General features: G+C 43.2%; 2 protein-coding genes across 3 annotated transcripts in view; both read left to right on the top strand.

Annotated features, from left to right (window-relative positions):
* The window catches only part of CFAP52 (cilia and flagella associated protein 52), a 28,752-nt gene extending 21,160 nt beyond the window's left edge, over nt 1–7,592 (top strand). Inside the window, exons 11-14 of the mRNA XM_004685086.2 lie at nt 944–1,095; nt 3,302–3,404; nt 6,110–6,221; nt 7,326–7,592. Coding sequence (XP_004685143.1) covers nt 944–1,095; nt 3,302–3,404; nt 6,110–6,221; nt 7,326–7,501 — 543 coding nt within the window. The 3' untranslated portion in view covers nt 7,502–7,592. The remainder of the gene's footprint in view (nt 1–943; nt 1,096–3,301; nt 3,405–6,109; nt 6,222–7,325) is intronic.
* A 2,002-nt stretch (nt 7,593–9,594) lies between these two features.
* Nucleotides 9,595–23,174, top strand: part of USP43 (ubiquitin specific peptidase 43) — a 54,305-nt gene continuing 40,725 nt past the window's right edge. For both annotated transcript variants that reach the window (XM_004684596.2, XM_004684595.2), the window contains exons 1-2: nt 9,595–10,104; nt 18,119–18,250. In XM_004684596.2, the coding sequence (XP_004684653.1) occupies nt 9,595–10,104; nt 18,119–18,250 (642 nt within the window). The remainder of the gene's footprint in view (nt 10,105–18,118; nt 18,251–23,174) is intronic.

Genomic DNA, 23,174 nt, shown 5'->3' with positions numbered 1-23,174 from the left:
GTCTTTCTCCAGTCCATGCCATAACGGGTTATTTGAACACTATAGAAATGAATATGACTCATTTGGGATAGCTTTATGTTTCTTCGTTTTCTAAACTTTGACAATGTCTTAGAATATTTTCCTTACTTGGTTTAAGGTTATTTGCTTCTTAGAAGGTACAGATAAGCTAGTCAGTTATTGCTTACTCTAACAATAGTTTTCACGCAGGCTACTATTCTTTTATTGTCTTATATTACTTATACAAAATTGTTTCTGTCCTCCTTGTTTTTCACAAATTCCATAATTTATTATAATAGCTTCACGTAAGAAAGTGCAAGCATCATTATGTTTCCAGTATTGCTATAACAGAGTGCTTATCCATTACAGGATGTAACATCATAATTCAATAGCTTTCCTTTTACATTCATTTCACTAAAATTAGGGCATTATATTGACTGTTTTGAAGGTTTGTCTGTGCATAGTCGTATTTCCTATGAATTTTACTTCAGGCTAGTAGAGAGCTGTTAGAAAGTTTTTCTTACAGAAAGTAGGAATTGGCTTCGATGGGGTTGAAACCCACTCATTTTAAATGATTAAAGTTGAGCAGCTGATGCAAAAATTTTAAAATGGCTCTGGATCCCCAAGAAATTTATTGATGGCACCAGAAACTTGAAAGCAGCTCAGTGGAAATGAATAAGCACAGGTCATCGTGTTGGGCAGCAGCCCTTGCACTGTCAGTTTTTGAAGTGGGCATCTCATACATGGCTCAGCCCTGAAAGTAGAAGCAGGCATAGCATCACTGGTAGCATTTCCCTGGCTCCATGGGAGAAGATTCCTGCCCAGGTTTTCACCCCCAGATGACTAGGATGAGAACATGTGACACAGCAGAGGCAGGAAAGTTCTTGCAATCTTTTTTCTTCCTGTCTAAAGCCCCGCATTGAAGGCCTGTGTTTGTGGCTCTCAGGTGAGGGTGTGGCAGATAGGCTGCCAGACCCAGAAGCTGGAGGAGGCCCTGAAGGAGCACAAGTCTTCCGTGTCCTGCATTAGGGTGAAGAAGAACAACGAGGAGTGTGTCACGGCCAGCACTGATGGGACGTGCATCATCTGGGACCTGGTGTAGGTACCATGATGGGAGGACAAAGCAGCACTTGCAAACCCTGACAACTCCAGTAAAGGAATGTTCACCATAAGTCATTCATGTCCATACTATGCAGGGGTGTGAGATGTGGGCAGAGTTAGCAGGAAGGGCTGGGGCTTAGAATTTTCTGTATAGACAGGAAAGTAGCTTTCTAAATACACACACAGTGAAGCATGATTTAACCAATGTAATTCAAGTATTCCAAAAGAAAGGAGGGAAATAGCTTAAACGATGCAGTTCCTTTGGTGACCTCACTCAGTTTGGTCAAGCACAGGAGGAGCTTGGGTGGGGGTAGGAGAGGGGAGCGGTATGAATCTGACCTTCCTTTTAGTTGCTCACAACTCAGGGCCTACAAATGTGTGAGCATACCACTCGCCTGCAGGGTGTCTGACTCCAAGCTAACTAGACTAAAGCACATGAACTTATCACGGAGTAATTCAAAGGAGCTTCAAGGATGACTTTTTTTTACTATGTATTTTATTACTGCTGTGCATTTTATTTAGTATTAGACTTTATTCCCCCATCCTTTCACCATGCATTCTTCCATTCAAGAGACTTGAGTAAATAGAGGTGGGAGGAAGGATTGATAAATGGCAAAAGAGTATGGAATATTCTCGATGGGAGAGAAAGAATGAGAACTAAAGGCAAAGGAGGGCACTTTTCACTTACTACATTAGAAAACCTAAGTCAAGGGCCCTCCCTGGTGGCGCAGCGGGTTAAAGCACTGCACTGAGAAGCTAAAGCCACTTCCGCATGAGTTCGATTCCCGCCTGCCCCGGAGGTGACCACATGGCGTGGCAGAACCTCTCCTGACCCGCCCGCTGCTCCCCTCAGCAGTGTACTTCGTAGATCTGCCTGTTCTGCTCCCCACTCTGTCTCTGGTGAATCTTCTCACCCTCCGCATCTCTGGCCTGTACCCCAGTTCTATATGAATGAATGAATAAATCTTTAAAAAAAAAACAAAAAAAAAAAAAGAAAGAAAACCTAAGCCAAAACAAAAAGCCTAAACTTTTTCTTGACTTTCATGCCTAGGAATGATGTGGGGGTCTTGTTAAAAGTGTTGATTTTGAGTCAGTAGCTCTAGAGTGGCCCCTGAGATCCTGCATTTCTCACGAGGTCCCTCGTGCAGCTGCTGGGATGGTACAAAGGCCATGCTTGAATAGGGGGTCAGCCTCTGCCCAGACCTCCTGCTGGTCTCCGCTCATTTCCATGGATGTTTGTGACCACTCCACATCCTTAAAGCTGACTTAGAGCACGGACCCTTGGTTATTTTGTGTCAGGCTCTTTTAAAATGTTCACATGTGGCCCTCCCTGGTGGCGCAGCGGGTTAAAGCACAGCACTAAGAAGCTTGGGCCACTTCCGCATGAGTTCGATTCCCGCCTGCCCCGGAGGTGACCACATGGTGTGGCAGACCTCTCCTGACCCTCCCACTGCTCCCCTCAGCAGTGTACTTTGTCGATCTGCCTGTTCTGCTCCCCTCTCTGTCTCTGGTGAATCCTCTCACCTTCCACATCTCTGGCCTGTACCCCAGTTCCATATGAATAAATAAATTTAAAAAAATGTTAAAAAAAGAAATGTTCACTTGTTTGAAAACTCCCTTGATGAAAAGAAACTGTGAAGGGAGTTTTGTTTTAGCCAGTGGAGCCTGGCCTATGTGGTAGCCTCCCAGTTCTTAAGGACAGAGAAATTTTATTTATTTTTTTGAATTTTACCTAAAGCAGAGGCTCTCAACCTGCATGATTAAACATACAGACAGACTTGGGGCCTCCTTATATCCATTGAAAAAAGCCCTTCCCACACTTTGCCGCCTGGCTTGTAGGGCCATTCTCTTCAAAACGGTGGCTTCAAAAAGATAAAGTACCTTGTGTGGCAGACAGTAGGTTTACTTTAAGTTCCGTCTCCCAACTTTCTTCTCACTGGAGCCTGAGGCCTTCCCACCATGTCTTGTGTTTTGACTTTAGAGAAGGGCTCACCTAATATCCTCCCAGTGCCCCTGGATGGGTGCAGTGGGAGGAGCTGGAAGGGCAGTGTCTGGGCAGAGGAAGTGCAGGCTGTGCTGCGTAGATGTGTGGGGCAGTTAAACCAACCTGAATCCAAGTTTGTCCCAAGTCCAGTTGGAATAACAACTAAGCTTTCTAGGGAGGAGAGAATCAAGTTTCACAGCTTTTGAAATGATTTTTCAGGCGCCTTAGAAGGAATCAGATGATCCTGGCTAACACCTTATTCCAGTGTGTTTGTTACCACCCTGAAGAGTTCCAGATCATCACCAGTGGGACAGACAGAAAGGTAAATTCTTTGATCAAGAGTCAAGAGCCTTCAGGTGCAAGAAGAAAGCTTTGAAGCATGGTAGTGAGGGTGCAGGCTTTGGAGGTGATCTATTGAATTATTTTGCTGTTGATCTGCTTTGGCGCCTCTGCTTTCTCATCTGCAAAGTGGTAATGATGATACTAATGGCTTCATAGAGTTGCTGTGAGGCGTAAAGCCATGCTTGTATTTGATGTTAATGCCAGGTCTGTCCGTTATAGGTATGCAGTGAGTTTTGGATCTTATATGGAGATGTCTGAGATGGAAATGGAATTTCTGAGCCTAAACCAGTTGTCTCTTCAACTGACTTCAAAGTTAATGATAACAGAGCTCCTCATCTTTTACCAGCTGCAAATACCTACCCATCCAAATAATGGATTTGGACTTTCCCAGTTTAGACTTCGAGATGACTTTTAGATAATTGAAGACCAGGTTGCATATTTGCCTACTCACCAGCTACAAGAACAGTTGATGGAATTAAAATTATTGTGGGAAAAATACTAAAGGTGCCTCACTTTTGCCTTCCCAAATTAGAATCTAGGAGTAAAATGTTTTCCTGTTTAAGCATACCAGGTGATTGGGAATTATTACCTGAAGACATTTTTTCATAAAAACTCAAATGATGTCCCAACAAGGATTTACCTGAATATGTCTTATCAGCTCAAATTAACTTATAATCACATCCATGTTTGACTTGTAGCTTAAGTTGGCTTCTTAGAACATGGATGGGGTGGATATTAGGGAATTAGTTATGATGTCACTATAAATGCTTTGATACATGGTTCATAAAGTTTCTAAATATGATTTTCTAGGCACCAGTTTATGAGATTTGAAATAGTCTGTTTCCTTCTTACTAGGACTTTCACCAGAATATTCAAAGCATAAATCACAAATCCATAAAGCAATTCTAAGCTCTGGGGACATGATATTGCCTCTCTGCTCCCATGGAACTTACTTTATGCCTTCATTTTGGGTGAGAAAGGGCAGAATGGGGCAATACACATGTAAAAGAATAGATGGATGGACAATGAGTAGTAAGTACATAAGATTACATAAGATGGTGAAGGGCAAAAGAAAATGAAACAGGTTATATAAAACTGACTAGGTGGGAGAAAATTGCTTTAGCTGGAGTGATCAGCAATCATCTGAGTGGAGGACTGAGTGACAGAATCTCAGGGAAGACCACCCAGGGAGGGTACTAAGGAAAGTCTGGGGTCCCTAGTATTACAGGGCAACCCCTGTAAGGGAGAGAAGGGAAGAGAGAGAAGACAGACACAGAGCGAGTGAGTGAGATTGATTGGCCAGATACCTGTGAAGACAGCACCATATGAGCGGAGAGCAGAGTGTGATCTCAAGCCAAAAAAGCCAGAATGAGGCCCTGAGGCCAGCCTGTCTTCTGGCTATTAAGGCTCAATGTGGTTCCTCAGCCCCTATCCCTAGTTTCCCAGATATCTGCTTACCCCTATTCATGAAGCCAGGCCCATCACTAGCTGGGAGTCGCAGTGCTCAGTGCCTGAGATCTCTGCAGTGTGGAGGAGATGGGGTTAGAACCCAGAAAGTTGTCAGGAGTAGAGCCTGGCAAGTTTGGCCTTCCCTATGAGCATTTCCCACTGACTGGGAGTTTGGTCTTCTCTGTTCCTTTAACAGTAGGAGACCTTCACTTTGACTTCATTAGCCAACTAGGCAGATAGTCAAGGCATCAACTACTTCTGTGGGTATAATTCTTGAGAAATAAGGATTTTGGCATCTTCTATCTTGTTAATTTGAAGGTAGCACTTTTGTGTTAAAACAGTCAAGCATCAATCGAAATCATAAGGCAAAAAATATGCTTTTAAAAGCATATACAAAATCTAGCTAGATTGAGAGAAAACAGCTCCTAGCATAATGACAGGAGAACACAAAATTTCATGGACTAAAACAGAGAGAAAGGGGTAGAATGTATGCACCTGGTGAAATGTCCTATATTTAGAAAGGAATTTTATTCTTGAATAAAATTCAAGATGTATAAGGCTTGAAGTTTAAAATGTCTAAGAGCAGCATATTCAGAGAAAGTTCTCCCTTACTTGAGCGGGTCTCTCCTGCTCTCCACCTGCCCAAAGTAGGACGTCTCCCTGGGAAGGGCTGATGTCATCAGTTTGTTTTTAAACCCCACCCCATGGAATGTAGTTTTCAAACAGAAGAAAAAATTGCAGAATAGGTGGGGAGAAAAGGGAGGGTCAGGAGACAGTGACTCTATAAGAAGTCCAGCTTCTAGAACTTTCTGGACTAATTATCTCATCTGAAGGAAGAAAATGCTTTCTCCTTCACAAGACCTGGACCTTTGCTCTTCCCCTGTGAGAGCAGAAATGAGACAGTGGTGGTGGTTGTGGGGTAATTTTTTTCTTTCTTGTTCAGCTTGCTTCAACTCAATCTGCTTAGTCTAATCAGAAGCACTTTCTGTCACAGTCTGCGTTTATCAACCTATCAACAACCCTTTAAATAGAATGCAAATTCTAAAACCATTACTAAAAATATTAAAGTGATTTTTCCACTCTCTGCAGTAGCCTATTTATAATCCCAGCCTATATACTCACCCATGGTATATTTTTGCCACTTTCTATATAAAGTAGAATCTTCTTTTGTTAGCATGTGTGTGGATGATTCCACTGAAATGATTCCCTGCTGAATGCTTCTTTCTTAAATTCCAGATTGCTTACTGGGAAGTCTTTGATGGGTCAGTAATCAGAGAGTTGGAAGGTTCCATGTCTGGATCAATAAATGGTATGGATATCACACAGGAAGGAGTACACTTTGTTACAGGTTAGTTCTGGGATAAGAAAAGAAAGCCATGCCTGGCTTACTTAGATGGGAACAGGGAACCTCCCAGGCAGGAGGAAAATAGAAGAATCAGCAAAAGGGTCTAAAGGGCAATGTGGTAATTTTCTGGCCTGCGCACTGAGCCAGTGTGGCTAGAATAAAAAAAATCCAGAACTTAACATTTCAGTGAGGGGCAATGTTTGCCCAGGAGTTTTAGGGACACAAACAAGAACTAAGCTTCATATTGCTTACCTTTTTTTGTTGTTGTAGGCATCAGTACTAGAAATGGATGCTTATTTCTTTAAAGATTTATTTTTATTTATGCGCTTAAGTACTGGGGTATAGGTCAGAGGGTAGGGGTGGGGGAGGTGGTGTGAGAGGATTCACCAGAGACAGACTGGGGAGCAGAACAGGCAGATCTACTGAAATACACTGCTGAGGGGAGCAGCAGGTGAGACTGGAGAGGTCTGCTATAGCTGGTGGGTCAGCTCCCTGGCTGGGGACTGAACTCTTACTGCAGTGGTTGGTAATGCTTTGATGGTGCTGAGACTTTAATCTGTGCACCACCAGGGAGGCCCACAGAAATGGGTTTTTAAATGGGCTGGCTGGCTCACCAGTGTCCTGTGATATTATTTTCTAGTGAAGTTTTAAATGCCAGACTTTTAAAAATCAGCACTTCTAGGGCACATTCAACACACAGCATGCCTATAGGGACATCAGTATCATTGTTGCCAGACCCTTTGATTCTTCAAATGCTCCAAATAAATTTCTGAAAGCTAGATATAAAACTAGCCATTGTGTGATTCAAACACTTATATATAGATGTATATGTAGAGAAAAGACTGGAAGGAATTAAAACAAGATGGTATTAGGGATTATTTCTGGGTGGTGGTATCAAGGGTAAAGTCATCTCTTGGTATTTTTTCTTCCGTGTTTATTACAACATAACTAAGTTTTTTAAATCAAAGAAAGATCTTATTACAAAGACAAATTTTTCTTCCTTTAAGTTAGCATATGGTGATTGTGCTGAAAATGATACCGTGATTTGGAGTCACATTTGTTTCTATTCCGTTTCCACAATGCCATATAATTCTTTGTCTTCCTCAGGTGGAAATGACCATCTGATCAAAGTATGGGACTATAACGAGGGTGAAGTGACTCATGTTGGGGTGGGACACAGTGGCAATATCACACGCATCCGGATAAGCCCAGGAAATCAGTACATCATCAGTGTAAGTGCCGACGGAGCCATTTTGAGATGGAAATACCCGTTCCCCTCATGAAGCCACTGAGACCTCACACGCTTCTCTTGAAGACTGAGCTTAGTTAACAACAAGGCTGGTCTTGATTTAGTCCATCTGTTTTTGTTCTTTAGTCAGCATATCTTATCTGTATTTTTCTCTTTTGTAGAAATGCATTCTGCATTCTTGAAGTTGTATATTAAAACTGGAATAGATTCTCAAAAATTTGTCCAGGCTGCAATAAAAGTTTTTTTTTTATTATGAATAAATTCTTGGTGTTGATTTCCTGTCATAATCCCTTTTCTCTGACTCTGCAAAACCTACAGCTCTTAGGATTGTCCACAGATAGTATTGCTATTATCTTCTAAAAATAAAGAAGGTGAGCTCATCTTCTTAATCAGCATTTCATTGTTCAAGCTGCATAGGACAAGACTGGGGTTGGAATCCACATCTTGGGCAGGGCTTTTTTAAAACTTTCTAAGGCCCCTGTTTTTTTTTTCTTTTGCAAAGAATAAATTCTTAATAGAAGTTTATTGTGAGGATTAAGTGAAATAGTGTATTAAAGACTTGGCAGAATTTCTGACAGAGTAAAGTTAAACATAAACAACAGTACCTTTTTTTAAACCCCTCCCTAAACAACAACCTCCCCCCCCCAAAAAAAAAAACACAACAAAAAACCCAAGTGTGTGTCTGGGGATATCTGGGTGATTATCAAAGATGGAATTTTGTAGATGCTTTTTGGAGTTGGCCATAAAAAATTTGATCTCCTCTGCTTATCATCCAAAGGGCAAGGAAATGGACTGTATTATTGAAAAAAAAAAACCACTTTGTGGCCATCACATGTTAACACACCCACCACCACGGCCTGTGTATTAATCATCCAAACGCCATCCTTCTCAGAGAGGGTATCTGGCATCGTGCAGAAGCACTACATTTCACAGTACAGCCTTGTGTCCTATGCATATTCTCTGTCCTTTAGCCAATGCCTCATAGTAACCGATTACTTATTTATCAAACAATAAGTAATATTTCAGGTTGCTGATGTAATAATGCATCCTGCTGATCTCTTTTGAGCGATAAGTTGACATAAACACCATTTTTGCAAACCTTTGCCTGATTAATTATAAACCTGACAGTTACAGGACAAAGTCAGCCATGGCCTCCATAGTCACCCAGGGAATCACCTGGGGGCAGGGCCAAGCCAGATATGATTGGGCAACAATTCAACCCGATTTTACGTTAAGGTGTGAGCGGAAGGGGGAATGTTCTTAGTGCTCCCTGACAGCCAGAAAACTTCCTGGTAAGGAAACAACTGAGATTAAAAGATCCAACCCGTGAGATGGGCAGTTCAGACCCGTGTTGAGCTCCTCTTCCTCTGCTGAGCTCCCGGGACATTACGTTAACCTCTCTGAGACCCCCTTCGTCACAATTAAACGACGATGACCAAGTCTCTCAAGTTTTTGGAAAATGACTCTAACCTACTTTGTAGTATAAGAAAGCAAAGCATGACCAACCCGGGTTTTTTAAGCGGGGGAACAGGCGGCCCTCAGCTCTGATCACCGGTAATGATTCCCGGTAGAAGCTCCCTGCAAACCCGCTGGGAGAAGGTGCGCACACACTTGAGCTTGCTAGGCACCAGCGGCTCTCTTAAGGGCCGCACACCCTTTCACACACCTTGTGGGTGTCTCTCACTATGCCAGAGGTTGCCCTCTCTTCCTATTCACCTGGACGTAATTACAATAAGTTGAGAGAGACGGCTTTGCAATCTTCCGTGAATTTTCAGATTTATCATTCCTCTGATTCCATAGCAGCAGGGTTAAGTTCAGGTCACCCTTCAAGATAGGGTGGGGAACCTGAAGCTGGAGACTGCCAGTGTCTTTATTCCCAGTTTGCGCCGCGGGGGGCGGAACTAGGCGGGAGTGGGGGTGGCCGAGAGCTGCCCCGGGGCGGGCCTTGAGGCCGGATTCCCGCGCGGGGCGGGGCGGCCCCGCCCTTGGCTCCGCCTCCTCCCGGTCCGGGCACACCTGGCCGGCAGGTAGCGGCGTCCGGGCGATATCCCAAGGTATTACGGCCTGTTAGCGGCTCGTCCGCAGCGGGACCGCAGTTCTGCTCGCCGAGGCGCGCTGGCGGGACTCATGGACCTGGGCCCAGGGGCCGAGTCAGGAGAGGGGCCGCCCGCGCCCCGACCCCGCCGCCGCCGCTCCCTGCGCCGCCTGTTCAGCCGCTTCCTGCTGGCGCTGGGCAGCCACTCCCGCCCCGGAGACTCGCCGCCGCGGCCGCAGCCCCAGCCCCAGCCGGGACGCTGCGATGGCGACGGTGAGGGGGGCTTTGCTTGCACCCCGGGCCCATCTCCAGTCGCCCCGGGGAGCCCGGGGGAGGAGCGCCCGCCCAGACCCCAGCCCCAGTTCTCCGCCGGCGACTGGGCGCGGCCGCCGGGCGCGCAGGGTTTGAAGAATCATGGCAACACCTGTTTCATGAACGCCGTGGTGCAGTGTCTCAGCAACACCGACCTGCTGGCCGAGTTCCTGGCGCTGGGGCGCTACCGGGCGGCGCCCGGCCGCGCCGAGGTCACCGAGCAGCTGGCGGCGCTGGTGCGCGCGCTCTGGACGCGCGAATACACGCCGCAACTTTCCGCCCAGTTCAAGGTAGGCAGCGCTCTGCCACCTATCGCCCTTGCCCTGGGCGGCAACCTCATCTGACTCTTCTAGTTTCACTTCTAGAAAAGTGTGTGTCCCTCCAGGAAAGGGCTTTCTTGGGCTTCCTTTAGATGGCATTCACCAATTCATCTCCGGTTTCTGTTTTTATTTTGCTTTGTATCACCGCTTGCATATGTCTTTCTGAATTAATTTCTTCCAGGTGTAGGGGTTGGAGGGGGCTCCGTGGTGGTTGGTGAAGGTAGTTTTGAGTGTGTGCGGACATTATTGCATTCAAGGAACATTTGTTGATGTATTGAAGGCCTGTCAGACATTGTGTAAATGCAGGGGTATTTTTCAATTTAGGGGTGGAGGGGGGGGGCTCTCGGACTTTGAAGACCAAGACCTCAAAGGAAGGAGGTGATGCTTGCATTATTGAGATGTGAATGTCTAGAGGAGGGGACAGTCAGCTTCTAGGAAACCAGGTAGAGGGACCAGCAAACACAAGGGCCACAGCTGAGACTCAGAGGCTTGGATAAAAACTAGTTTGGCTGCAGCCCTGTAGGGTAGAATGAAGCATAGATGAGGTTGGTCAGAGCATATAATTTTTGGAAACATTGGTAAGGGTCTTTTCTAAGGCCAGTGGAAGGTGAAAATCTGTGGGCCAGATACTGTGCTGAATGACCCAGGGAAGCAGTGGGTGTGCATCCTTTTGTTTAGTGCTAATTAAATTCCCTAGATGGACAGCAAGGGTCGCATTCCTTGTCTCCAGTATCAACGTGTACTTATTCAGGATGCTGCAGGAGTATGACGCTTTGGAAATCTTGTGTGTCACTTTACCCTGGGTTAAAGCAGGGTCTTTGTTGGGGGTCCCAGTTGGATTAAAGCGTTTTTGATAATTGATGCACATGGCTTGTTTCCTGCTAAAAAAACACAGCTCTGGGCAGAGAGCTGAAGCTCCCCATTGACTAGTGGTTGTTGTTCTTGGGGGAGGGGAGAACCTGTCAGTGTTCATTCCACAAGCATCACGGCTCTTGAGTTTCAACCTGAGAAAGCAATCCTTGCCATGTGACCCAGAAGGATGCCAACCCCTACTTTCTCCTGCTTCCAATAGTGAAGCAATCTTCCGCAGGAGTCACCAGGTCCAATGGGTGTTATTAATAGCTCTTCTGGGCAACATTCACTTTTTAAGTAGGAATGGCATTGTGGTTATGGTGGGTTCTGGAGCTGTATGACCTTGAGCAAGTCATGAAATCTTGCTGTGACTCATCTTTTATCACCTGTGCAGTGGAACCATAAACACTTAGAATCTATCAGAACTCTTCCTCCCCTGCAGATAGATCCCTTGAGGAGGAAGGAGGTGACCTCTGTACATTTTTTCAGGCCAGATCTAGTCCCATCCAGTTACTGCAGTGACAGAAGAGGCAGGAGTAGCTTGGGAAAATCTTGCAAATTAGTAATCACCTTCAGTGACTCATGGGTTTCCTATCTCTGACCTGCTCTCAAATCCCGAGGGCCTGGAAGCTCCCAGAGAGCCTTGGGAAACTGAAGGATAATTTAATTGTTAATGAGGATGATATAACCTAGGGTTTCCTGGGACATTTTGAGTAGCCAGCCTTGAAAGGACTCCAGAATTTGGGCTTTTAAAGTGCTGATTACAGTCCAGTAGGAGAAGTAGATGTTAATGAAACAATTATGAGTATACATGATTAGAACTGGGGACAAGTGCTAGAAAATAAAAATACTAGGCTCTGTTGCAATTATGGCAGAAGGATATGATTAATGGGGGGTTGGGTGGAGGATGAAGATAAGGTGGGTTTGACAGGCCTCTCAGGGGAGGTAATCATTGAGTTTGGAGAATGAGGGGTCAGCTACAGACAAAGGAGGGTGTAATCACTGAGGGTGTTGGGGCCAAGGGACCAGCCATCTGCTGACTGGGTAGAACAAATGGATGATTAGATGAATTAATGAAAGCCAATGTACCTGAGGAAGAGGCTGGAGATCTCGTTGGGTATAAGCAAGTCACTTAAGGTCTTGTTTAGACATTTGGTGTTTGGGAGGAAGGGAGGAAATTGAAAAGGGTCCAGCATGCTGGAGTAACCATATCCATACCCATACCCTAACCACAGCTGTCTGAATGGGATGAATATGAGGTGTCCCTTCTTCCTGTGCTCAGATTTACTGAACTCCCACACACAGCTGGACCTCTATTTAAGGAGCAAGTAGGTAAAATAAGTACACTTAAATCTCGGCCTTCCTCTTGTCTATAATATTTTGCTTTTTAAATAACACTAAATATGTGTTCCCTACAAATACTGGGAACTGCTAACATGAAAACATGATCTAGAATCCACCTCCTCAAAGTAACCTTCATAAATATGCTGATGTATTTCAAAGCATATACAATTGGATATTCTAGTTTTATATACTTTTTTTTTATTTATTTAAGTATTGTAAGATTTTTCTCCTTTTCATTAAAATATTTTACAAAACCTAATTTTCAATGATTGAATCACATTTTATCAAATGACTCAATCCCTGTGGGTTATTTATTTACTGAACAATATTCCCATAATTATATTGCATTGAAAACTTTTATATTTAAATCATTGCTCTCAACTCTAATCATTTCCATGAGCTTAATTCCATGAAAGAAATCATATGGTTACAGTGAAGATATGACTACTTTATTTTGTTTTTTAAATCAACTTTATTGTCATGTACATTATATACAGTGAAAAGCACATTAAAAATTCCCTAAATTTTGTTTGATATACAGTGCTGTGTAAGTTTAACATATAGAGCATATTAATTTGATGCATTTATCTTGCAATATATACATGCAATGTATGCCATTGTAGCATTACCCAAAATGCCTGTTGGGTCACAATTATTTCTTCCATAGTGTTGGCAATAGTTAAAATATTGTTTCTTAGCAAATTTAATGTTTTTAATACAATTTTGTTGTCCGTGATCATTGAACTGTGTGCTCATTCTCCAGGAATTATTTATCTACTAGTTGCAAGTTTACAGGCTTAAATGCCCCTGCTCGCTGCTCTCCCCTAGCACAAGGCCCCTGGAAACCACTGGTATACTCTCACTTTTACAGTTTTGCATCCCATATGCCACATAATATTTGTCTTTCTCTGTCTGGCTTATTTAGTACAGTGTCCTCAAGGTTCATGTTTGTTGTTATGAAGGGCTGAATTTCCTTTCTTCTCATGGCTGAATAAAAATGTCCCATTTTCAATGTAGAATTTGATGAGTTTTGACATGTGTGTCCCTATATAGTCACCATCCTGGTTTAAAATATTCTTTTTTCCTTTTAAAATCAACCTTATTGGGCTTGATTATTTTTAGCTACCCACATTGTCAAGTTTCTTTTCAAATAGTTATATCAAGTTTCAGATGCACCAGTGATCCTCTTTTCCTGAACATTAGTCTTTTGATAAACAAAAATGAATAGGGTCTTTTTTCATTTATATTTCTTTGAGTAGGAGTGAGGTGTGGGACTTTTCCATGAGCTCTTGACTAGTTGTAAGTCTCTCCTTGTTCTTGTCAATTGTTCATTCTGCCTTGGGCTTCCAGTTCCTTTCACTTCTCTCTATAAATGTTCAACCCTTGTTATAGTGGCTGCAAATATTTTCTCCAAACCCTCTTTTTGACTCTCACCCAATAGTGGAAATTTTAGTTTTATTTATGTCATTCCCTTTGATGAACTCTTTTATGTGTCTCTAATTTTTCTCTGATTATAGGAAGGGTTTCAGCCATCTGGAACTTGTCTTGCTTATATGCTTAAGGATCAATTTAAGACATACCATGAGCATCAGTTGATATATTAATGACATTGCTTTTTAAAAACAAGGATGCCTTCTTCACCACTATTATGTTTTGGAACTTATGAACAGAACAGTAAGTCATGAAATGAAGTGGAATAAAAAGTATTGAACAGAAATAAAATGGTTAAGTGGTTCTATAAATCTATGTTTTAGAATTAGTGCTGCCACTAACAAGGTCAAATCCAAAATAGAAATTGAAAAGCATATCCATGGAAAACCTGAAAATTAGATTTCATGGATAAAAATGACCAGAAATATGAAATTAGCAGGAATAGTTTTAATAGAAATAGGTTAAATATTAACAGTGTTGAGAGGATATCACATACACACACAGGTGGAGCTATGCTGTGTTGCAGCATACAAATACCAATGCAGCAAGTCCTCTAATAATGTCCTTTTGTGATAAAGATGAGATAAAATTCCTGGTTGACTTCGAACGAAATCACTTATTTGAAGACCTGGTTTCATTTCCTCATTTCACTTAAAATTGCAGTTCCCAGGTACCTGTTGTTGACTTTAAGTGAGGAATTTCTGTATTGCTCTTCAGTCCTCCCAATTTAGTGGTTGGCTTGAAATGTAGTTCCAGCCACATTTTTTTTAAATTATTATATTAGTTTATTTTTACATATTTTTTGTACATTTTTCCATGTCAGTTGCAATCCCCTTGGGTTCCAGCCACATTTTTTAAAAAAGACTTATTTATTTATGGATACAAGAACTGGGGTGTAGGCCAGAGGTGCAGGCAGTGAGATGATTCACCCGAGACAGAGTGGGGAGAGGAATATACAGATCTACTGAAATGCGCTGCTTAGGGGGGGCAGCAGGTGAGGCAGGAGAGGTTTGCTGTGTCCTGTGGGTCAGCTCCTGGCCGGCGATTGAATTGGTGCTGCTGTGGCTACTCATTTCTTCATAGTGCTGAGACCTTAACCCCTTGCACCACCAGGAAGGCCCTTCTGGCCTCATTTTAATAGACTTTTATTGGAGAGTTTTCTGTGGGAATCAATAAAGTTATTTTACAAATTCTGTAAAATACTTGCCAGATGCTGTTATAATTAGAGAAAGATCAATACAGAATATAAGGTTCACTGTACAAATCAAAATGCAAAGGAAATTACATATGATCCTATCCTTTTATGACCACCAGGTGTTAATATTTTCACCACATATTTTCTGGTCTTCTTTGAATGTTTAAATATATAAAAATCAATTTCAAATATTTATATATATATATCATACATACACACATATAGGGTGCTGTCATCACCATTATGTTTTAGAATATATATACACATATAAGCACACATATACACATATAGAGTACTCTTTAAATGACAGGATCATTTCTTTTCTCATTATCTACTCAAGCATAATTTTTAAGGACATTTAATATGAGCAGGCCACAAGTTTTCCCCTTATAAATTGACTACCTAGAAATACCTGCTTTATATCCCTCATTTTCTTAGACTAAATTTTAGTGAGGAATTACTTTGTTTATAAAGGCCTTATCTCCCCTATCTTCTTGAAGTTGTTGAGACATTCCTTCTGAAAAGTTTATATGGCTTTACAGCTGGCCTAAACTGAAGAGGTCAGATTAAAGGATTAGTATGATTAGCGGGAGAATGGATTGCCCATGGAAGGAAGAAGTAAGGGTATAAGGTGTAGAAGTAGGAATGTGTTTTGGGGGCACCTGAGTGATCGTTTACATAGAACTTGGAACCACATGGGTAAGTGGTGAAAGACACAGCTAGGGCCAGACCTGAGAAGAAGTTTGGATTATTATTTGGTCAGTAACAACAGACAGTGACTTGGAGTAAGGGCATGTCAGCCTGGGCTCTAGGGAAATTGGTGTGTTCTATGTTGAAAGTGGTGGGTTGACAGAGAGGATCTCAGACTTGGTTCTGCCTGGGGTAGGTGCTGCCATGGGAATGGAATTCTGTAGAAGGGATGGTGCAGAGACATTTCAGGAGCCAGATCCAAAATGCTTGCCACTGACTTAGGTGGGCATGAGAGAGAATCTGAAAGAGGGCACTGATCATATCAGGAAGAGTTGATATAGAGATTTTGAGTTGGTGGGTCTGGCTGCTCCCCTAGGAGAGAGTGCTGGTATTAATCATATAGGTTTAAGGGTGGTTAAGGGTTAGGTTGCTGGGTAAAATATGCAGTGCCCAGTTAAACTTGATTTTTAGATAAACAATAGGTAACTTTTCAGTATAAACATATCCCAAATATTGTACGGTCCATACTTATACTAAAAACATTCATTGTTTATATGAAATTCAAAGTTAACTGGGTGTCTTGTATTTTTTATTTGCTAAATCTGGCATCCCTATTTAGGGGGTCAAAATACAGAGAAGCCTGGGGGAATCAGTCTAAATTCCAGTGAGCCCAAAGCAGAGAGAGTGGAATAAAGGTTCAGAATTTTGTTTCATCTCATCCTAAAATTTCCTTTAACTCCCCCAAGAAGAATAAAGAAAGGGGAAAAAAAAAAGCCCAGGCTGTTTGCTTTGATTGGCAATGATGAGGATTATTCAGGTCCACAGTCTTGCTCAGACTGCACCCTTCGGTGGGTGTGAACAGAGAACAGATCTGGGTGGAATGAGGCTCAATGCCAGGGCCTGCAGTTTATAGGCAGGACAGCCAGCTGTAGTGCACTGTGTGTGCATGCCTGTTTACACGTACACAGAGGAGGGGTTTTGCTTACATTCAGAGGCTCGTGCTTGCACATGCATTTAAAAAAAAATCCCTGGAAAGTGCCCTTCTGGGCCCTCCCTGGTGGTGCAGTGAGTTAAAGTGCAACACTATGAAGCTGTCTGCAGCTACTGCAGCATGAGTTCAATTCCCAGCCAGGGAGGTGACACACATGGCACAGTAGACCTCTCTTGTCTCATTTGCTGCTCCCCTCAGCAGTGTATTTCAGTCCACCTGCCTGTTCTGTTCCCTACTCTGTCTCCGGGGAATCCTCTTACCCATTGCACCTCTGACCTGAACCCCAGCTCTTGTGTGCAATAAACAAACAAAGCAATAAATAAATAGAAAGTGCCTTTCTGGAGAGGAGCACCCTGGTGGAAGCTGGTAAAAGGAAGACTTTTCATCATCATCCTTTAAAAAATATTTTGAATAGGGCCCTCCCTGGTGGCGCAACAGGTTAAAGCACAGCACTGAGAATCTAACACCGCTTCAGCATGAGTTCGATCCCGCCTGCCCCGGAGGTGACCACATGGTGTGGCAGACCTCTCCTGACCTGCCCGCTGCTCCCCTCAGCAGTGTACTTCATAGATCTGCCTGTTCTGTTCCCCACTCTGTCTCTGGTGAAGCCTCTCACCGCCCCTGAGCCTCTGGCTTGTACCCCAGTTCTGTATGAATAAATAAATAAATCTTTAAAAAAAAATAAAAAAAAAATAAAAATTTTGAATAAAATATATGTGTGTGTAATACACATATTGAAGTGAACTTTTAAGAAACTGGAACATGCATTTACATGGAAAATGGCAAAGTTGTTCCACAACTTAACAGCAGAGTGGGGGAATGAAACTAAACGAGAGCAGGGACTCTTGTTGTCTTGTTCATGGTTGTGTCCCAAGTCCTAAAATAGTGTCTGCCACATGGTAGGCCCTCAATAAATATTTATTAAAGACATGAAAGACTGACTCAACTATTTGGTGATCTAATCATAGAAAGAGAAGTTGGTGCTTCTTATATTTCACACACATTAGGAAGCGGCTATGAAGGAGCTTCAGGTGTGGTATTTAAAGTAGTCCACTTGCCTACACCATTTGGTGATTCACAAAGAATGAAGCTATGGGAATTAATGAAATTACTGAGGGAATGTGCAGGGCAAGATGTTATTCACATTGGGAGAACAGAGAGAGACAGTATGGAAACTGTCTCATGGAAGGGGCTGACAGCCATGGACCCAGACAACCAGAGGACAAGAGTTTCAGAGAGGGCAGATGCTAAGTAGTAGTCAAATATCCAGCAGACATTCCTGTGGGTTTTTCAAGTACGGGGCATATATTAGTCTTTCTGAGAGAAAAGGTGCCTTCTATACAGACGACCCTCATGGTATTTGGGGACATTGCTCCCAACGATCAGGCACATTTGAGGACATTGTTCCGACATTGGCACATGGAGACTCTGGTTGCTCGAAGGCCAAACTAACCCTTTGGTTGTCTTTCCTTCCCTTTCAGAATGCTGTCTCCAAGTACGGATCTCAGTTCCAAGGCAATTCCCAGCATGATGCCTTGGAGTTCCTGCTCTGGTTACTGGATCGTGTGCACGAGGACTTGGAGGGGTCGTCCCCGGGGCCAGCGTCTGAGAAGGTATTGATTGCATCTGAGTGTCCTTTTTGTCCTTGAGTGTTTCCTCAGCTCCATGGAATTGAATCTTGGAATTCAGCTGAGATGCCTGTGGCTCTGGTTCCTGTGTACACAGGACTGTTCCTGTGCCTTGCTTTTTGTTCTGTTTGTTTTAGACAAGGCATTTCCTCCCATTGCAGTATTTTCACCCACTTTAATCCAAGTGAGACCATGAATAGAATTTCCTTTAACTCAAAGTTTAAAAAATCTCATTTTATCAATATCAAATACATTGGCATGGTTGTCTGAGGCCATGGGTACCAGTTCTAGATATTTTCAAATAGTCCCATCTGAACTCCACCATGGCCTCCTCAGTTATGTGTCTTAGAGCTATAAATTCACACTTTATTGTGACACAGGGTGGGTGAATTTTATATGTGTGTACTCAGCATCCCCAGAATTTGATGAAACCTCCAATCTTTGGGGCAAGAAAGCACTTGTTAGAGCCACAGTTAATTGACACATGTTCTCTGTGGACTTTGCGAAATAAAGATTGATGACAGGCTATGCTCTCTTGCTAGCTTTCATCTCACGTAAGAAAGTAGAAGCCAATGAAATTATTGTGCCTTGAATAGGCAAAGTACTGTAATGCTAGCTGAATAATCTGCTGCGATTTAAAAGCTGCTTCACAAACATTAGTAATTAATTGGTACCACATGGCTTTTGATGTCTCAATACATACAGCTAGGAGAATCCAGTACAGCTATGAGAAATGGCTTTACCTGGTTTGTTTTCCATCTAGTCACTTTATTCCTGTCCCTCTCAGGGATCAGTTAAAAAACCCTTTGGAAGTGTTTAAGTCTTTTAATCATACCTTCCCACCCTTCCATTCCCTGCTTGCAGTCCCTCATTCTAGAGTGATAGTGGCAGTTGCCATGATACAGGATGAGTAAGTATAGAGTCGGAATGTACAGTCTGGTGACTATAGACTGTATTGGATATTGGAGATTGTTAGGACAGTTAGTATCAGGTATACTTACCAGAGAAGGTATGAGAGTAGATTGTAGGATTATTTCACTCTGTAGCTATGCATCTAACCATCACAGTGTATACATTTAAATACATTTAACCTTTTTCTTTTTTTAGCTTTGTCCCTGTAGCCAAATATTATCTTCCCAATACGGCAGGCTGCTATGGGCTGGGGATAAAGGAAATAATGATCTTGTAGTACTCTATTCTTCACACCACATCTTGGAGTGTTATATACAGAATGAATAACTACTCTCATGTTCAGAGCTCTTCCAGGGTTATTCCCATTTTACATACAGGTAAATCAAGAGTCAGAGTTTGAGTAACCTTCCCAAAGTAACACAGCTAAAGAAGGGACAGAATAAGGACTCAAGTTTAAGGAGATCAAGCTTAAGTGTCTGTTTTCTTAAAAGTCTCCTTTAAAAAGAACTATCCCAGATACTCCTAAACACAGAGACGAAACAGAAGAAAAACATCCCCTTAGCACAAACTGGGAGGACTTAAAGGTTATTGTGGTTTCTCTGGGTTGTGGGATTATGGGTGATACTGCTTTTATTCATAATGATTTTTAGTTTAACTTATTCAGACTCTTTTCACTATAAGTTATAGAAATTGAACTTGATCAACTTAAAGAAAGGGCATTTATTCATTTTTATAACTGGCAAGTCCAAAGATTGATCCAGCTTCAGGTAAGATTAGGTCTAAGGACTCAGATGATGTTACCAGGTCTTTGATTTCTATCTTTTGTCTCTGGCTTTATTCTTAGATTGAGTGGGCTAAGTACATATCATTTTGTGTAAAAACTACATAAGCTCCTTAGAGCTTAGTGCTTTTTTTTACATAAAAAGTTCAGGGTAGAGGCCCTCCCTGGTGGCGCAGTGGGTTAAAGCACTGCACTAAGAAGCTTAAGCCACTTCCACATGAGTTCGATCCCCGCCTGCCCTGGAGGAGTTCCACATGGCGTGGCAGACCTCTCCTGACCCGCCCGCTGCTCCCCTCAGCAGTGTACTTTGTCGATCTGCCTGTTCTGCTCCCTACTCTGTTCCTGGTGAATCCTTTCACCCTCCTCATCTCTGGCCTGTACCCCAGTTCTGTATGAATAAATAAATACTTCATAAAAAAAAAAAGTTCAGGGTAGATTCTGACTATCCAGGCTGGGTCACATGTCCATAGCTGTGCAGGTGACCAGCAGAAGTAAATATTCCAATAGGAACACTTGGGTTGCAGACCTGTGTATGTATGCGAATCTCATAGCTAAGGAAGGTTTCTATAGATGTGGGGTAGATTGCTTCTACCAACGATTGAATTTTGGACAGATAAGCATGTCTATGGCACCACGTGTTCCATGATCTTAGAGTAAGCACATTTTGAAATAAGGATGTATTTTTAAAAAAGAATACGTATCAAATATTTGTTTATGCCATGCATTTAACTTGATGTTTCCATGACTTAGTTCTCTACCTGACACATAAGAAGTACTCAGTAAACTCTTGAATGGTTGAGTAAGTTAAATAGTGATCATGTTTTAATATTTGTCAGGATAGTTCATATTTTACAGCTCATGGAAGCTTAGGTTAAATAAGTTGCCCATGTTCACTGGACTTTTTTGATGGGAATAGAATTGAATGAGAATCATTTTCAAAGGCAGTGTGCTTAATCCTTTCCATCATTGTAGCTTGTGCCATCTCAGTTCTTTGTTTCCCACCAAGGGGTGAAAGGGTACTGGAGGTTACCTCTTCCTGCTGGCTTCTCAGAAAGATTGCTTGTCCTCTGCCCTCCACCTCCCCTGTCCCTGGCTATGCCAGCTAACTCTTCCTACTGGAAAGTGGGAGATAGTTTCTAAATTGCCTTTCATCTGCCTACAATATTCCTCAGGGACAGGAGAAGGCATTGGGATTATGGGTAGGGAAGATCACAGGGAGGTTAAGTAACTTGCCCCAAGACACACGGTCAGCCAGTGGGAGAGCCAGACTTCAAATCTAGGAAATGTGTCTCCAGAACAGGTTTTCTTTAATCTCAGACCTATTGACCTTTGGGGCCAGGAATTCCCTGGCGAGAGGTTGTGCTGTGCATTGTAGCTTGTTCTTCCCCATGAGATGCCAGTGCGCTCCAGTTGAGAATCACTTCTAAAGGTTTTGCTCCTAACCACTTTGCACTGCCCCCACCTTTGTTTAAGATTACTTTAAGCCAAGAAGTCTTGCCAGTAATTCTTTTTAACCTCTTCCTGACCCACATAAAAGCAACCAGGACAGGACTTTCCCTTTCCAATGTTCCAGCTGCTATAGGTTCTCTGCACTGTAGTCAATGATCTTCCAGAAAGGAAGTAAGACTGTGTCACTCTCCCTACTTGCTTTCCTCTAATCACTTCCTACTGCATTCAGAACAAAATGTAGACTCCTATGTGGCTGACAGGACCCTACCTGCCTGGGCCTGCTAAACACCAGCCTGCTTCCAGGCTGTTCTGCCTTGCTTGTCATCCTTGGTCATGCTGGCTGCTCTCTTTTCCTTTAATGGGCCAAACATCTTAGGAGTTTGCCCTAGGCAGGCACAGGGGGTGACCACTGTCCAGAGAGAGGAGTTGCTGGTGCTTGCTCTTTGCCCTGATTGAAACCAAAAAAGATCATTTTCTGCCTGGGGTCAAAATCTCTCCTGAAATTGATTCTCAGAAAACTGGACTGCCTGGGAAAGTTCCCGTGAGCCTTGCCGGCAAAGAGCAGAGCTGTTATGGACATTTGGTGATGCTTTTCCTCTCTTTCCAAGAAAGAAAGGGACTGTCTTCTGTGTAACTGAGCAATTTTTCTTTTTGAGATTACTTCTGTTTCCAAACATATGAAAGCTGTATAGCCACATTTATTTCAAACAGGAGTAGAAAACACAAGAACCACTTTTTTCTCCATTATTGGTAATGAGACTCAAATGTTTTCATCTGGCACAAAGGCCATGTTTTTACCACCCCTAGAAAACCAGCATACAAGCAGTCGGTCTTACAAAAAGGCCACTCTTAAAGAACCAAGAAGGACATCAGGCTGGGAGAGGACCAGGAAACTAGCTCTAGGCAAGGTCACACCTCACCTCTTGATTTCAGTGTTGTTCCCGTAAGGTAGACGTGATACTTCTGCTCCGTTTTATGTGCAGTGAGGCTCAAAGAGATACTCCAGGTACTTGGCTGCAGAGTACAGCCAGCGTGGTCTGACCTCATGGGGTGGCCTCTCTTCAGGAGTTTCTCTCCAAACCCCTCCTGGTGGCCCATTCACAGCCACCAGGATGCTGTCATACCACCTTGATGCAGAGGCTTCCTGGATCATTATCAGGTTCTTTGCTTGCAAGTAACAGCAACCAACTTCAGCTGACTCAAACATGGGGATTGACTCGAAGACTGAGGAGGAGCTTGCAGGGTTAAAGATGCAGGCTTGGCACTGCGGAGAAGCAGGCAGCCCCAGGCGGGTGTCTCAGTGGCAGGAGCTGCTCAGCTCTTTGACCTGGACACCACCGCCAGGGTCTCTGTTGCAGCCTTTTGGTCACGGCTCAGGTGCACAAATAGGAATGTCCCGGTCTAGCTGGGGTCATGTGCCTGTCCTTTGGTAGGACAGGGCAGTGCCCCTGTACAGGAGCCTTCCCCCCCTTTCCATAGACTGGATTCAGGTTTCAAACGGGATGCAGTTACCAAGGGAGGAGTGAGTGCTGGCAGCAAAAGTCCCAGTGTCTGCTGTGCATTCCATGAGTGCTCCTGAGTGGCCTTTGTCTGCTGTTAGCACGACTATTTGGATGTTCATCCTCAAACTTGGGGTGCCCTTCTCTGACCCATTTCTTTCGACTTTACCTCTCTGTTAACACAACAGGCATTCTTCAGGCACCAGCTTGGAGTTGGTTCTGCTTCTAACCTCCCCTGTCTCCTCCTCCCTGTATCAGGTGCTTACCT

The sequence above is a fragment of the Condylura cristata genome, unplaced genomic scaffold (genome assembly GCF_000260355.1).
Source record: "Condylura cristata isolate star-nosed mole 26May11 unplaced genomic scaffold, ConCri1.0 scaffold00017, whole genome shotgun sequence".
Lineage (NCBI taxonomy): Eukaryota > Metazoa > Chordata > Mammalia > Eulipotyphla > Talpidae > Condylura > Condylura cristata.
The sequence above is the reverse complement of the archived record's forward strand: the minus strand, read 5'-3'. Positions and strand labels throughout refer to the sequence as shown.